Genomic DNA, 17,052 nt, shown 5'->3' on the forward strand with positions numbered 1-17,052 from the left:
GTGGATGTCAACCGCCCCGGACACAATGCACGCTTCCAGTGTAAAATCATAAAAACCCAGACACGTACACACACATACATATACTGTACACGTAAATGTATGCACATAGCCATCAGTGTACACACACATACACACGGAAACATACACATAAATACAGAGACACATATGCATATACACACATCGACAGAGATCCCCCGTCTCGACTTGAACAGCCGGTTGAGGCAAGTGCTGTTAGAGAGTGGCACCTACGAAGCCCGGCACGGCACATGACAGGGTGAGTGGCTAGCACCACGCCCGGCCATCTGTCTCCCCAACGCTGATGTTTACGTACAGCCGAGTCACCGCCCCCCTAAACAGGAGTCGAACCCCTCGACCTTCCCAATTGCGAGCCGCTATCTCGACCAGCGAGCCACCAGGCCACACGGTCTCCACAGGCAGTAGTGGACAGCCATCCGCTGTCTCGTCACAACGCGGATGTTCTTGCTTTGGCCTGGCGTGCATCCATGTTGTGTGGATGGGCCAAGAGTGTAACGGCGAGTTGGTGCTCACAAACCCATGGCGAGCGGAAAAGAGCAGCAGCCTCCCACCATTCTTATTGAGCTGATCTGTCCTGTGCCTTCCAACCACTCCAGTGTAAGGGCCTGCCTCGTGACCCACTCGGACACTGAAGTCACCCAACAGGATGACTATCCCGAGGAGCCACTCTAGCCAGCACCTGGGACAGGTCATAGAAGGCATCTGAATCATCAGCCTTGTCTGCATCCCTTCATTGATGTGCATCTTCGGTGGTGTTGTAAGCCACCACAACCACCATTCCTCCTCGCCTTCTGCTGATGGGAATGTGGGACCACAGTAGCCTGTGACTCATCTTCCCACACTGTCACGCTCCCACACCCTCCATTGTTTTAAGACATCCCCTGTTGTTTGGCAGTTGTATATAGTGTGTTTTAAAAAGATGAACCCAATTTCAAAGCAGTATATTTCACGATGGCAACATGTTACAATTACACAAAATGTTACAAACGGTTTAATGAGTTATCAAGTTTTCCTAACCATTTTATAAATGCTCGATGTGCCCTCCACTTGCTGTACGGACAACATCGAGACGATAGTTGAATTCGTCACAAACGCCTCTCTTCTCACGTTTTCCGCTGAGGTGCGTGGTCGCCCTGCGCTCTTCCCCTTACATCAACGGCCTGTTTCCTCAAATTGTCGGCTCCAACGAAGAATGCTCTTTGACATTGGCGGATCAATGCCAAAACGCCATTAAAACGCGCTCTGCACTGCAATTACGGATTCAGTCTTGCCGAACTGCAGAATGAAAAACGCCCCTTGTGTTGTGGGGGTCACCATCTCGCGAATGACTGAGGCTAGGGGCTGTTTGTGCACTGGAAGAGGCATCTCGCGGTAATCATTTGAAACTCTATGCCCCACCCTCTCTATGCCCCGCCCTCTCAAGTGGTAAGAGTTTAATTCATGGGCGGTTCGTGGTTGCAGAGATATAGCGATTTCAAATCAGGTCCATCTTTGTGAAACACCCTGTATACTCACACACAGACACAACACATACAATAGACACAAACTTCACATGTGCGCACTCGCACACACTCATGCACGCATATAAGCACGGACATATACATACATACCGACACACACACATGTATACACATGGACAAAGGTAGCCACACACCTTACACAACTCAGCAGTCGACATAACAGTAAGGCACTCCTGTGCAAATCATTGCCAAAACTCCAACACACTAGCACTGACACCAATACTAGCGCTGATACCAACACACTAACACCGATACCCACACTAGCACGGATACCAACACACTAACACTGATACCAACAATCACTGGACTCGGCGGTTTCACGTCCGCTCGGTCACTCGGCGCAGCTTAGCATATTTCCCGACACACTCCCCAGATGGTGGAGAATGTGTGTGGACACGTCTGTACAATTCCTAGCAGGTGTGCAAGGTGTGGATTGTGTGTGTCCACACCTGTGTGATCAAGTATGTGGATAGGAGAGGAGCGCCCTGGAATCACTTGAAAACCTATAAAAAGTCACTCGCCTAGGAAATCCCATCTTTATTGGTGAACTTGTTGAGCTATTTAATACGTGCGCTTGTGCAGCAACACCAAATTACCCGCCCAGAACCCAGGCCTTGTGTAAAGCAGGTGGATTGAGTGGATGAGAGAAGTAAATTGTTAAGTTCACCCGTGCGGTCATCTGTGGGGGAGATCCACAAACTATATTTACAAACAACAAAGAAAAAAAAGCGAACAAAAGTGCATTTTAAAATGTGGTCCAATGAAGCCAGCAGTGGGTGATGGTAAAAATAGATTGTGAGTGATCAAGTTTGACTGTTTACTCCCCCTAAGGAGAACAACGCCCTTGCTGGCTCGATGCAGCAACCCCGCTGGGGGGCTTGCCACTGCCGACACAGAAGTTCATCTACAACAGAAGTTATTTTTTTTGGGGGGAGAGGGGATAGGTCGCATAAATATGAATGTCGGAAAACCCGCCACCACCTGACGCAGCCAATTACCAAGGTTTGTCACTTAAACAAAACTTTCCAGTTAGTTGCTAGTTCAGCACACCGGTTGTGTGTTGGAGAGTAAACCCACCGTATTTAAAATGTGAGTGTGTATGCGATCTAACCCAAAAACACCTCAATTATGGATCATAATGGTCGCGAAAGCCGACTGAGTGTTAAACAGTAGTTCATGCACACGAGTTCGCGACGGTCAACGTTTGTAACAACAATACAGACCAAAGATCAAAGTTCAAGGCCCCCCACTGGGATTGGGAATCAGAGCCCTGCTTACGACATGCACACCCCGTGAGTGCACATACGTACGAGTGTGCGTGTGGCTGGCTAGCACACACACGAGTGTGTACGTGTGTTGCTGCCTGGCTCACGCACACGCGTACAAGTGTGTGTGGCTGGCTAGCGCGCACGCACGCAGTGTCCTCGAAATACAGTGATCATTCAGGTTGTGGGGTGGCCCCGGTATAACGGTTTCCTTAAAACCTTGTTAATTCAAAGGTGGACAAATTTAGCGCATTCACAATCCTACTTTTTTATATTGTGAGTGTTTTTTTTAAAGCAGTGGAAAAGAAAGGTGCAAAAACGCCACTGGAAGCAGTGAAAATAACGAGTCAATACGGCAGCACACCAAATATTTTCTTGAGAACTGCTTGTTTGCGTTTAGTGTGTTGTCCTTCCCCACCGCACCTCCGATTAGCAGGCTTGGCTACGTACGGTGCGAAAGAAGTTCCATGTACGTACGTACAATCCAATGCTCTGGTGGTTTCTGTGCACTGGTACAGAACGAACTGGTAATGCATGGCACGTGACGTTTCCTGCCATTTGAAATATTTCACATTATTTCCAAGAGGCCACCCTAAACTCGCCATTATATACACGCAGGGCATAGCATGAATCGAATTCAAAAACGCATTTCTTTAGAACTGTGTTTAAAAGTTCAACGTGCGTACGTATCCATGTAGGCGATTTCGAGGGCACACTTGACGGACGTGTGCACACATTTATCCAGCGCAACGACAATTAACAATGCCCAGTGGGTGGTGCTCTCACACTTGGTGGGGGCGCCGACGCTCGGCTCCTACTCAGTTTTGAGCCTCGAGGTGGAAATGCCACCACGTGGTGCCTCATTGGTCAACCCCCCCAAGAGGATGTAGGGCCAAGTAGGAGATGCCGCCGTGATTTGACCTCGCTACCAACTGAAGTTGGGCCGCGGTGATCGAACCACCAGTGGTGTGAGCGCAAACGAAAATCCACCAGAAGCAAAACTAAACAAAAACAACTATGTGTATTTTACCAGGTAAGGTCCACTGAACGACGTGGTTCTTTTTCACAAGCGACCTGGTCGCAAATGACAGCTCAACGAAGTGGCTTATCGTGTGGGAATGTATAGCAGCGAAATACTCTAAACCAGGGATCGACAACCTGCCCCTCTCTTCGCAGACTGCTTCGTGACGTGATGCACATGCATTCACATTGCATTGTGGATCTCACAATATTCAGTTTTGTACTAAAATCAAATTTTTTTTGCCTCCTTGTTATTTAGTTTACCGACCCCTCCTCTAGAGGCGTGTTTCTAAATGTGGAGCGAAAAACCGGAGGACCCGGATAAAAATTCACACGACCACAGCGAGAGAGACACGGCAAACTCCAAATATACAGCAGCGGGCGTCAGGGTTGGGATCGAACCCACGACCTCCTGCATACCAGGCGAGGTAGTTAACATCTCGTCCACTGTGGCAAAATGTTAACGGCCGCTCTTTGTAACGGGGAGGAGGTGCACCCTGACCCAAACCAACGTTACCCCTCACCAAGTCTCCACTGACGACAACCAATACTGACTAACGAGGACTTGGCCTGCTCACCAACACTCACCCTAACCCCTGATCTGATCTCCGCGCTTTGCCGCATTCCATTTTCACGTTTTGTTCGTTTGTCAGTTTAAGTGGTCACAGTGCGAATAGTGGAACAGCAGCACTCGCGTAACGGAGTGTGACACTCACGTAATAGTGTAACAGTCACATAACAAGAATGTAACAGCAGCACTTACATATTTACACAAAGACTCCTGTATAGCCTTTAACAGAATGTTGAGGGCAAGTGCTGTTAGCGAGTAGCACCTACGAAGGCCGTCGGTATGGCACACGAGGGGAGCGGGGGGAAAATACCACGGCCCGGCCGCTTTTGCATCTCCAGCGCTGATGAGTTAGGCACTGCAACAGCTCCTGCAATGCTGAGGTCACCTAAGGGAGCCCCCCCCCCCGAGATGACCTAAGGGAGCCCCCCCCCAGGGCTCAAACATTCGCCACCGTCATTGGTCGCGATAGGGAATCGAAACTCAGATCGCCGCGTTCATAGCGCAGCCGCTAACCGCTGCGCCACCGCTCCCCGAGGGTGGGGGGCAGCGAGAGGCAGCGAGGGCGTGCGGTGCCTCACCAGGTGAGCGGTGCCTCACCAGGTGAGCGGTCCCTCACCTGGTGAGCGAGTCACCAACGCCACTGACGCGAGACGGCGGTCGGGGGAAGACACCAAATGAGACACCAGATGGTGCTTTTGGGTACTTGGCCTCCTGCTCAAATGAGGTGGTGCTCATCTTCTGCGTGCAGCCCTGAGTAGGTGATGGAAATTCCGCGTCTTTTGGTGGGGCCCGAGTATCCAAAAGGACCACCACTGCTGTCGACTCGCCCACAACAGAATCACAGCCGCGCGAGGCCTCTTTGCGCAGTCGTCATGAAACTAACTCCGGATGAGATGGCACCGTCTACCCGAGGATTTACGCCTGTCCGCCACATGTTTAAATAAACTAGAAACAATTATTATTTGACCACCGCCTGAAGCCCACCGAAGCTTCTTTTGTCACAAGCGACGTGGCCATCACAAATGATAGCTCAACTTAGTGACTTATCATTAAGTGGCAATATATAGCAGCAGTTGCTAAGTAATCGAAACGCACGCCCATTTCTAAACGCGGATGGTAAAAAAAAAACCCCAAGGGGACGACCCGGAGGAAAAATTCCACACGACAATGCAAAACAACGGAGAAAATAATTCCCCGTGACAATGTAAAACATTGGTGGCGGTGGCGACGCGGCGGGTCAGGTGCCTGGTTGGGGGGGGGGGGGCTGCGACTTTTCAGCAGTGCACTTGAGGTCATCGCTGCCACGCGCACGCCACCATTTTCCCACGTCAATAAGAGGTGAAACAGTTTGAACAATTGTCGCGAGTCGAGTTTGCGATCCAATTGCAGAATCCACTACGGGCCGTTTGTTGTGTTTCTGTTTAACGACACTCTGGTCAACTTAACGGCTCAAGTGGTCACATGGACGCACTGCATGTGGCATTTGTAATGTTTTAATTTGTTTACCGGGCCTCTGTCAACCGCCACTGCTGGGTGAAGCCATCCCCAGACAGTGCCGGTTTGAGGGGTTTTATTAAAAGTATTTTGAGCAGGCGCGCGAACTCCAGAGACCAGGGATAGTCTCATCTGCAAGGATGACCACCCTGGGGTTGTTTTGACCACACTTCACCATGCCGATCAGTACGTGTTGGTGAAGGAGGGGAGACCCAAGGGCTTCGTTTAAATATCAATCTTCCCGCTGATGTCAGCAGTGGGCAGGAATCCAACTCGGGTCGCCTTGTTCTTTGAGCACTGCTGCTGCTGCGTGTGTGTGAATCGGAGCACGTCATTCCCCAATGCGTGTGTCGTGCAGGTGAATTGGTATTGACCAATGCGGCATCGCGCATCTTCTCAACTCTATCCCTAACCCCAAGTCACATCCTCATTCCCTTATTCCTCTCTTCTCACGAATTCACTCCATGGACAATGCTCTTGTTGAAACATATGACCCCGCAGTGATTAAAACGATTTAAAATAAAAAAATAAAAGCCACAGAGAAAGCTCTTATCTTGTTCACAGTCGGATTCAAACGATTCCAAAACGCACAGCGATGTTTACGATTTGTCACGATTTCACGGTGGCAATTTGATTCAAGAACCAATCATTTTTCCGTCTCAACGCCCGATTTCTATTTCTTCTCGTTCTATCTCGTTTGTCGTCTATTTTCCCCGCCCTATTCGCCTAAATATAAAATGTGCTTGTTCACGTACGATTTGTAGGAATCTTAAATAATAATCGATTCTTACTTGCACAATTAAACGCACTTCCCATCCTCCGTGAGAAGAGATCCAAATTGGTTGAATTGACACATCATTAGAAAACGTGGACATTGGTCCGTACTGAATTCAGAACCCTGAATCTAAACCGTGGCCCTGAATCACGACAATTCGTGGCATCGCTGGGAAACGGGGCGAAATTGTACGGCCACATCAGTAGCATCACCAGGAAGTATCGGCCGGCCGGCCAAACCGAGCAAACGACCCCACGGACCCGAAACGACCCAAAACACGCGTCACCAGGGTGACTCAACAAATACAAAGCGTCACATTATTTTCCCCTCTGGCGAGTCCCACCCAGCCCTGAGGCAGGATACTCGTCGTCGCGATACTCCGGTGTGCTGCCACCATCCCACGCCACACCCTCTGAATTTTGGGATGGGGTGGGGGGCACGGGTGGGGTGGGGGCGGGTGGGGTGGGGCAGGTGGGGTGGGTTGTACCCCGCGCCACCCAATTCTTTCGAGGTCATCTTAAAGTTTCAGTGCAGTGGGGACTGGCGCCACGGCCACCTCCTCATCGTCGACGGCCCAGTCCTGCGATGACGCCGACGGTGCGACGCCCGGCCGCTCCGCGTCGTCCGCGCAGTCGCTCCTCGCCCGCGTGTAGTCACCCGCGGATAGAGAGGGGGCCTCTTGGCCGGGCGCCGTGACCCCTGCGACCCCCAGGGCGGTTGCGCCGCCACCGTGACGGTGCCGTCGCCGCCGCCGCAGGATGAGCAGCACGTTGAGGGCGTAGGCAGCCAGCGCCAGAAAGCCCAGCGTCTGTCGGGGGGGGGGGGGGGGGGGTAAGCAAGGCAGTCGGTCGACTAAGATCTATTTAGAATGTCAACTATTTCTTGTTACCAGGCTAAGGCCCGCCAAGCTGTTTTCAGCTCTCTTGTCAGAAGCGACCTGGCCACCACAAATGATCGCGCGACAAAATGGCTTCTCGTGGTGTGGAAACTTATACCAGCCAAAAAAACCGGAGGACCCGGAGAAAGATGTACGCCACCACGGGAAGAGAGAGATATGCAAATATACAGCACGCGTTAGGTTTTCGATCGAACCCACGACCTCCTGTATACCAGGCGAGGAAGTTAACATCTCGCCATCGTGCCAACACATAAGGGCCATGGACTCGCATAGGGGTCAAATGCATTGCATGGGGACTCAGACTTATGTAAGGAGCCAGACTTGCACAGAGACCTATAGACAGACAAAGAGATCCATAGACTCACGTTGGGAGCCACATACTCGCACAAGACCCATACAGCAATTGCATAGGGACCTATAGATTCGGGCCCATAGGAGGCCCACAGACATACATAGAAAGCCAAAAACTCCGACCCATAGTTGTAGACAGTATAACACATTCACATGAGCCCTTCAGCCACTATAAGGAAGGACTTCGGTTAAATGCAGCGCTGCATTTCTGTAGCTTACGTGCTGGGCATTGTCTCGGCAAAATCCATTGTTGTACTCACACGCGCGTATCTATGCTGTTCCGCCTTCACCGACCCGCAACTGAGCAGCGCGGCCAAAAATATGGCCAACCAACTCCCATGACCGCCATCTGCATGTGGAGGCCCTCACTCATCCAGCAGTAGATCAACGCAAGGGCTGCACGTGTCTATAGTGACAGAGCGAGGGAGAGATCAGCATGGCTGCCAGGGAGCCGCGCCAACTCGACCGGGCCCAGAAGGCGAGCTGCGCCATCGACGAAGAGGCGACGATGTCTCCTCGCTCGCTTTCTCCGGCATCGTCAGCTCGGGGTAAAGCCCACTGAGCTATGTAGCTATTGATCGGAAACGCCCTGACTTCACAAATGAAAGCTCAACAAAGCGGCTTGTGACCACGTGGAAATTTGCAACAGCCCAAATACTCTAATCGCGTGATGTCAAATCTGAATGCGGACGGAAAAACCTGAGGACCCGGAGAAAAATCTACGCAACCACAGGGAGAGAGACACGCAAACTCCAAATATACAGCAGCAGGCGTCAGGATCGGGATGGAATCCACGACCTCCGGCATGTCAGGCGAGGGAGTTGATATCTCCTAGCCACCGCGGCGCCGTAGCTGATCACGCGCGCGCCTGATCGATGATGCAAGTCGGTTTGGATGGTCACGAGAATCAACGAATGAACGAGGCACAGATGAAGTGTCAGCATTGGGGACCGGCGCCGCGCGCCAGGCCCTCTACTCGGCGTTCCGCCCCTCGTACCACGGCCGCCACGTGGGCACCGCTGCCGCCATCGCCCAGTGCCGCCAGCAGCACGCTCGCCAGGAAGAGCAGCGCCGTCCACACGGCCGTGTTCACCACGTCCTGCGCTCACGCACGAGACAAAGACAAGATGCCCCACACAGCCATCGATCACACTATATTCTTGGATTTTTTGGTAAAGTTACGTACAAGGGAAATAATAAAATTATAAAAATTAAACATTAAATTCTCACGACGTTTCGGATACAAAAAAAGCAGACGTCCTCAGGTAAAGAACAGAGCTGTCGGAAAGACAGCATCCTAATGAACACTGCTAAGCTTGGCAGCGTATTTTAAGCTGGGAGGGAGGAGCAGAGCCCCTTAACAAGGCGAGTCCCTCTACTCTTATTATTTCCCTTCTACGTGACTTTACCGAAAGATCCAAGAATATGAATCACTGCAGTCACGAAAGCTTTAAATAGAAATCAGTCACACTTGGGGGGGGGGGGGGGAAGTGGCGTTTGTGAGGAGCACCTACGAAGGCCGGCAGGGCACACCAAGGGGGTTGGGTGGCCAGCACCACTGCCCTCATCTCCCAAGTGGCGATGTTCACTACACACCACATTTACTCATTTGAGGCTGTGTCGACCTGGGGGGGGGCCCACGACCGGTTCAGATAATTAATCGTCACTCTTATTGGCCGTAAGCGGGAATGGAACTCGGTTCGCCACTAGAATACCATTTCCCATGTAAACACACACACATGGGTGTGCATGTACCGAAGCGGGCAAGCACAAACACATACGCACACAACACGGACACACGTGTAAACGCACGGACACAAACGTAAATTGATTTGTATTCTACCAGGTAAGGCCCACTGAGCTATGTAGCTCTTTTTCAGAAGCGACCAGGCTATGACATATGATGGCTTAACAAAGTGACTTATCATAATGTGAACATTTATAGCAGTAGCCAAATACTCTAATCTCACGTTGATTCTAAATGTGGAGGGGAAAACTGGAGGACCCGAACAAAAATCCACACGGCCACGGGGATAACACGCAAACTCCAAATATATGGCAGGCATCAGGGTCGGGATGGAACCCACGACCTCCTGTACACCAGGCGAGGTCGTTAACATCTCACCACCGTGATGATGAGAGAGATACCACAAACTACAAATATACAGCAGCAGGCGTCAGGGTCGGGATGGAACCCACGACCTCCTGTACACCAGGCGAGGTCGTTAACATCTCCTAGCCACCGTGGCTCCCATACATACAGAAGGAACAGGCGGAGTCCACATTTGCCGGACTTCACTCTCCTGGTGAGCCAGGGGTACGGGCACCTTCTTGACACCCACGGGAAGGGAGTTTCGCAAACAAAACAAAACATCTGCGCGCGATCCACCAACCGCCGGTTCCAGATTACAGGCCGCGTGCTCGGCTGCACCACCGCGCCCCCCCCCCGCCCCATCCGGGGGGGTGCCCCGCCGCTCACCAGCAGCGGCCAGTTCAAGTTGGGCAGGCGCAGGTGCAGAGAGAGCGCGAAGAGCAGCAGCAGGGCGCCGGTGAGGAGCAGCGCGAGGAAGCTGACCGCCTCGACGAGGTAGAGGGCCCCGCAGCGCGAGCACGCCGGCACGCTCTTGGCGACGATGAACGTCAGCAGGTCCAGCGACTGCTCGCGACACGCGCACGGGCAGCAGCATCGCAGCACCGTCAAGCGGCGGCCATCACACGTTAAGCTTTTTTCGCGACGTACGTGGCCAACCGTACTAATCGGAGGTGCCTCGTTACATCTCTACAGTGTCAATGTGTCTCCGAGTGTCGCTATATCCTCTACGGCAGGGGTCCCCAACCCCCGGGTTGCGGACCGGTACCGGCCCGTGGCCTGTTAGGAACCGGTCCGCGCAGCAGCAGCAGCAGGAGGTGAGAGCGGTGAGTCCGCGCGTGGCCCCCCGCCCCCAATTGTTTTATTATTCACCACTTCCATCCGCGCCTCTTTCCCGCACCGGGCACTTGCTCAATTACAGTGTTGGTGAGCCCACGAGCCAACATGAGTAAAACACAAACGTCGCTGGAGAGCTTCTTTGAAAAGGGGGAAAGACCCAATGATGAACCCCCCCCCCACACCCAGGTCCGTGAAAAAATTGTCGAAACCGTTCCTGGTGCCAACAAGGTTGGGAGACCCGCTGCTCTTCGGGGAGCGGGAGCAGTCGCGGTTCGTGCACCGCGCCATGAACCCGGCGACCCGAGTTCCCATTCCCGCTCAGCGACTACACCGGTGACGATTATTTGAACCGGTCCTGGGCCTCCCCTAGGTCGACTCAGCCTCAAATGAGTACCCAGTGTGGTGTGTAAAAACATCGGCACTGGGGAGACAAAGGCGGTCGGGCGTGGCGCTGGCCACCCACCCCCTCTCGTGTGCCGTGCCGGCCTTCATAGGTGCTCGTGAAAAGCACTTGCCCCGACAGTCTGTTAAGGCTACACGGGGAATCTTTGTCTTTGATGATAGTTTAACAAGTAGGCTTTCGCGACCAATACTATCCATAAAGATATTTTGGGCTAGATCGCGTAAGTATCAATTAGTTAACGCACCACCACCACCCGCCAGTCATTTAGTGAGGTTTGTCACAAACAAAAAGTGCCCTTTAGTTACGAGTTCAGCACACCGCTGTGTTGGAGAGTGAACCCACAACATTCACAACTTGAGTATCGTGGCGTTTCTCTGGCGATTACAACCAGCTTCATCAGGCGACAGCCAGAGGTGTGGAAAAATCCTCCTGTTTCAGTCTTGAAGCGAGCGAAGACCAGAGGGGGCTTAATGTAGTCATCTAAATTACAATGGATCATGTTCATCTGAGAATATGCAGATTAACAGAATCCATTGCATGTCCCTGCCAAGACGCATGGAATGTCACAACGTCTGTGTGATCCACAAACCCTCGCTGCTGCCTCCCCACAGCGCTGGATCACAGACAAGCAGGATAGGCGGCCAGGCGGTGAGCTGGCGCCACATTCCCCAAGTTCTGCGGTCCTCTATATATGAAGGTGATATCGGCCCGAGTCAATTAGTGTTTACGCGTGAGAAGAGACCGGAGCACCCGGAGAAAGTCCACGCATGCGACGGGGAAAACCACCACCTCCCATGCAGATGCAAGTCCACGTTTGCCGTTCCGCCTTCTCCCTGCCAACCCAGCATATGGGCACCACCTCGACGCCAACGCGCACGGAGTCTCACGACGTGCACGTGATCCGCCAACCCTCGCTGCTGCCTCCGCAGTGCTGGACTCAAAGGCGCACACACGCACACACACATGCGCACACACATGCGCACACACGCACACACACACACGCACACACACGCGCGCCGCCGCCGTCATCCGAACGAGTGGGTACGGAACGCCGAGTGCTGTTTGGACAGCGCTGACGTGAGTTGTGCTGCGTAGGCTGCGGTACACGCTGGGTGCACTCGAAGAGTGTTTGTCCAGGGCTCGCTGCCACTCAACGCATCGATCCCACAGGGGAACAACACGGACCCGGCGGAGCACAACCATGGGGACGAGTCGTAGCGCGTATCGATGGAAGGCAACGATCAGAATGTTGCAACATAAATTGCAACAACTGAGGGCATCGTTGCTGTATTTTGCAGGATGTTGCAATGGTGTGACAATGAGCGCACTGCACTTAGTAGTTTATATCTCCTGGCACGCTAGTTGAAAAAAAATTAAGTTTCTTATATCCCCCTGCTGTTCTCCACCCAGCAGTTCAAACGGAATACCACATTAAACTAAACGTGAGCCTCACTGAGCTATGTAGATCTTTTTCAAAAGCGACACAAATAATAGCTCAACGAAGTGGCTTATCATCACGTGGACATTTATAGCAGCCGAATACTCTAAACGCGTGTTGTTGGTTATAAATGTGGAGGGAAAAACCGGAGAACCACGCGACCACGGGGAGAGATACACTCCAAATATACAGCAGGCATCGTCAGGGTCGGGATCGAAACCACGACCTCCTGTAGACCAGGCGAGGTAGTCAACATCCCGCAGGCCCAACACATCTGACCAGTGTGGCAGAGGAGTCCACGGGGCTCTCTGGAGCTCCCTCTAAGAGGAAGCCTTTCCGCCGGCAGTGGCGTGAGCAAGAAATTGCAGGGCTGCACTTTAGCATTTTTTAGCCGATTTGCCGATTTTCGCCAGACTTTTCGGACACAAATGCGGTGGTAGAGCCTACATCAGTGGCCATGCGACCTATTTAAGGCGGAACATCTGAATGAGCTTTTTGATGTTGCACACAACTGCTGAGGAGCAACAAGTCTTACGAAGGCAACAACTACAAAAACCGTCAAACGGCCAGCAAACCAACAGCACCATGGGCAGTCGTGACAGATAAAAGCGAACGCATTTCTTGAAGCGAGCGAGAGCTTGAGACAGACAAGGTCGACGATGGGAAGAGGGAATTCCCAAGTGGAGCGGTTCGAGGGAAGAAGCTGAGAGAGATAATTGTCGTGACCCTCAGTGCGGTGAGCGGGGTGTGTTGGCGAGGTGATGGCTGTGTTGGTGTGTTGATGGGTGAGTTGGTGAGTTCATGGGTGTGTTGATGGCTGTGTTGGTGTGTTGATGGGTGCGTTGGTGAGTTGATGGGTGTGTGGGTGTGTTGGTGAGTTCATGCGTGTGTTGGCGAGGTGATGGCTGTGTTGGTGTGTTGATGGCTGTGTTGATGAGTTGATGGGTGTGTTGGTGAGTTGATGGGTGTCTGTGCTACGAACCCGGCGTCCCGAGTTCGATTCCCGCTCACGGCCAACATCAGTGACACCGGATCAGGCACTAAAACATTGCCACTGACTGCCCCGACAGTCTGTTAAGGCTACACGGTGGGAGAACTTGCTCTCTGTGTTTGACCACAGTATGGACGTGACAAATCAGTGGGTGCGTGGTCCCACGTCCCTCAACGTGAGTGAGAAGTTCACAAAATGCGAAGTTCAATCGCCCTGTCAAGGTGGGGGCGATATTCCGAGACTGCACACACTCACACTCACTCACTCACACACTCGCACACACACTCACACACTCAAACACTCGCACACACACTCACACACTCGCACACACTCGTCGCTCTCCACAAGGTGAACTCGCGCCTGTTAGAATGTCCCTGGCAGCGAGACGCGTAAGACATTAGCGTAGTGGGTAACACCACGTGACTCCGCAATTAATCGACCCCTAACATGTTAGTTGTTTTACCCTTTGCATATTCATTCCTGTTTCACAATAAACCGAGCTTTGCATTTTTGAGGGGGGGGGGGGGTCACAATACATCTGGACCACGTGTGCGTCCACGCACACACCAAGGTGAGTAGTGTAGTGGGAACCACCAGAAACACCACGGCGTTACCATCACACCACGGGGTTACCATCACATACACCACGGTGTTACCATCACACACACCACGGCGTTACCATCACACACCACGGTGTTACCATCACACACACCACGGTGTTACCATCACACACACCACGGCGTTACCATCACACACACCACGGCGTTACCATCACACACACCACGGCGTTACCATCACACACACCACGGCGTTACCATCACACACACCACGGTGTTACCATCACACACACCACGGTGTTACCATCACATACACCACGGCGTTACCATCACACACACCACGGCGTTACCATCACACACACCACGGTGTTACCATCACACACACCACGGCGTTACCATCACACCACGGGGTTACCATCACATACACCACGGCGTTACCATCACACACACCACGGTGTTACCATCACACACACCACGGCGTTACCATCACACACACCACGGTGTTACCATCACACACACCACGGTGTTACCATCACACACACCACGGTGTTACCATCACATACACCACGGCGTTACCATCACACACACCACGGCGTTACCATCACACACACCACGGCGTTACCATCACACACACCACGGCGTTACCATCACACACCACGGCGTTACCATCACACACACCACGGTGTTACCATCACATACACCACGGTGTTACCATCACACCACGGCGTTACCATCACACACCACGGCGTTACCATCACACACACACCACGGTGTTACCATCACACACCACGGTGTTACCATCACACACACCACGGTGTTACCATCACACACACCACGGCGTTACCATCACACACACCACGGTGTTTCTGATGGTAAACACCGAGGAAGAAGACGACTCGCAAGGCACATGCCGGAGCCGTGTTTAGTGCCGATGGTGACGACGATGAAGCCACCGAGCGCCTCTCCCGTCGCCACCTGTCACTGTGACGGGCGGCTCGCTTCTACAAACGCGGCTGCAGTGTGCGTGGACGCATACGCGGTGCAATGTCTACAACACGTGTGTGTGTGTGTGTGCACCGTGTATATGAACATGCGTGCATGTGTACATACATGAAAACATGCAACGACGTGCACGCACACACGCACGTGGAATCAACCACGCACGCGTGTGCAGTGTGTGCGCGCGTGTCGCTACGCGTGCGTGCACCTTGTCCCGATAGACCCCCCCCCATGTCCCTCGACCTCTTGCAGCCCCCCACCCACACAGACCCCCCCACCAACCCAGATCCCCCCACCCACCCCATCCAGCCCCCCCCCCCAACCCACCCAGACTCCCCCACCACCAACCCACCCAGACCACCCCCCCCCCACCCACAGCTCGCACCGTCTGCGCGATCTTGACGAGGCCGGGCGGCGAGCGCACGTACGCGCGGTCGCAGGCGGGCGCCCATCCGCGGCGGTGCAGCAGCACGGGCTCCGTGGTGGGCTGGTAGGGGCTCGGCCCGGCCGGCATCATGGACGAGGAGGCGGCGGCGGCGCGCGCAGAGCTGCTGCCCGCCCCCGCCTCCTCCTCCTCCTCGCGCTCCTCCGCGCTCCGCATGGCAGCGGCGGTCCTGCAGCTGCTGCCGTTTGATCCTCCTCCTGCCCTTCTTCCTCTCCTCCCTCTCTCCCTGCACCTCCCCGTCCCTCTCTCCCTGCACCTCCCCGTCCCTCTCTCCCTGCACCTCCCCGTCCCTCTCTCCCTGCACCTCCCCGTCCCTCTCTCCCTGCACCTCCCCGTCCCTCCCCGTCCCTCTCTCCCTGCACCTCCCCGTCCCTCTCTCCCTGCACCTCCCCGTCCCTCCCCGTCCCTCTCTCCCTGCACCTCCCCGTCCCTCTCTCCCTGCACCTCCCCGTCCCTCCCCGTCCCTCTCTCCCTGCACCTCCCCGTCCCTCTCTCCCTGCACCTCCCCGTCCCTCCCCGTCCCTCTCTCCCTGCACCTCCCCGTCCCTCTCTCCCTGCACCTCCCCGTCCCTCTCTCCCTGCACCTCCCCGTCCCTCCCCGTCCTCTCTCCCTGCACCTCCCCGTCCCTCTCTCCCTGCACCTCCCCCGTCCCTCCCGTCCCTCTCTCCCTGCACCTCCCCGTCCCTCTCTCCCTGCACCTCCCCGTCCCTCCCCGTCCCTCTCTCCCTGCACCTCCCCGTCCCCTCTCCCTGCACCTCCCCGTCCCTCTCTCCCTGCGCCTCCCCGTCCTCTCTCCCTGCACCTCCCCGTCCCTCTCTCCCTGCACCTCCCCGTCCCTCTCTCCCTGCACCTCCCCGTCCCTCTCTCCCTGCACCTCCCCGTCCCTCTCTCCCTGCACCTCCCCGTCCCTCCCCGTCCCTCTCTCCCTGCACCTCCCCGTCCCTCTCTCCCTGCACCTCCCCGTCCCTCCCCGTCCCTCTCCTCCCTGCACCTCCCCGTCCCTCTCTCCCTGCACCTCCCCGTCCCTCCCCGTCCCCTCTCTCCCTGCACCTCCCCGTCCCTCTCTCCCTGCACCTCCCCGTCCCTCTCTCCCTGCGCCTCCCCGTCCCTCTCTCCCTGCACCTCCCCGTCCCTCTCTCCCTGCACCTCCCCGTCCCTCTCTCCCTGCACCCTCCCCGTCCCTCTCTCCCTGCACCTCCCCGTCCCTCTCTCCCTGCACCTCCCCGTCCCTCTCTCCTGCACCTCCCCGTCCTCTCTCCTGCACCTCCCCGTCCCTCCCCGTCCCTCTCTCCCTGCACCTCCCCGTCCCTCTCTCCCTGCACCTCCCCGTCCCTCCCCGTCCCTCTCTCCCTGCACCTC

At 54.4% G+C, this 17,052-nt stretch overlaps 1 protein-coding gene across 2 annotated transcripts; it reads right to left on the bottom strand.

Annotated features, from left to right (window-relative positions):
• Nucleotides 1-491: 491 nt before the first annotated feature.
• CMTM4 (CKLF like MARVEL transmembrane domain containing 4) lies at nt 492-15,907 on the bottom strand. Of its 2 annotated transcripts, none has more exons than XM_061575938.1 (4): nt 15,633-15,907; nt 10,410-10,586; nt 8,928-9,029; nt 492-7,489 (listed from the first exon to the last, which is right to left on the bottom strand). In XM_061575938.1, the coding sequence occupies exons 1-4, from the start codon at nt 15,846-15,848 to the stop codon at nt 7,199-7,201; spliced, it is 786 nt and encodes a 261-aa protein (XP_061431922.1). In that variant the 5' UTR covers nt 15,849-15,907; the 3' UTR covers nt 492-7,198. The 2 variants fall into 2 exon arrangements, with proteins under 2 accessions (XP_061431922.1, XP_061431923.1); XM_061575939.1 differs by having other exon boundaries at nt 7,191-7,489; nt 15,620-15,907.
• Nucleotides 15,908-17,052: the final 1,145 nt, after the last annotated feature.

The sequence above is a fragment of the Lethenteron reissneri genome, chromosome 60 (assembly GCF_015708825.2).
Source record: "Lethenteron reissneri isolate LAM-NWPU_2019-01 chromosome 60, ASM1570882v1, whole genome shotgun sequence".
Taxonomy (NCBI): Eukaryota; Metazoa; Chordata; class Hyperoartia; order Petromyzontiformes; family Petromyzontidae; genus Lethenteron; species Lethenteron reissneri.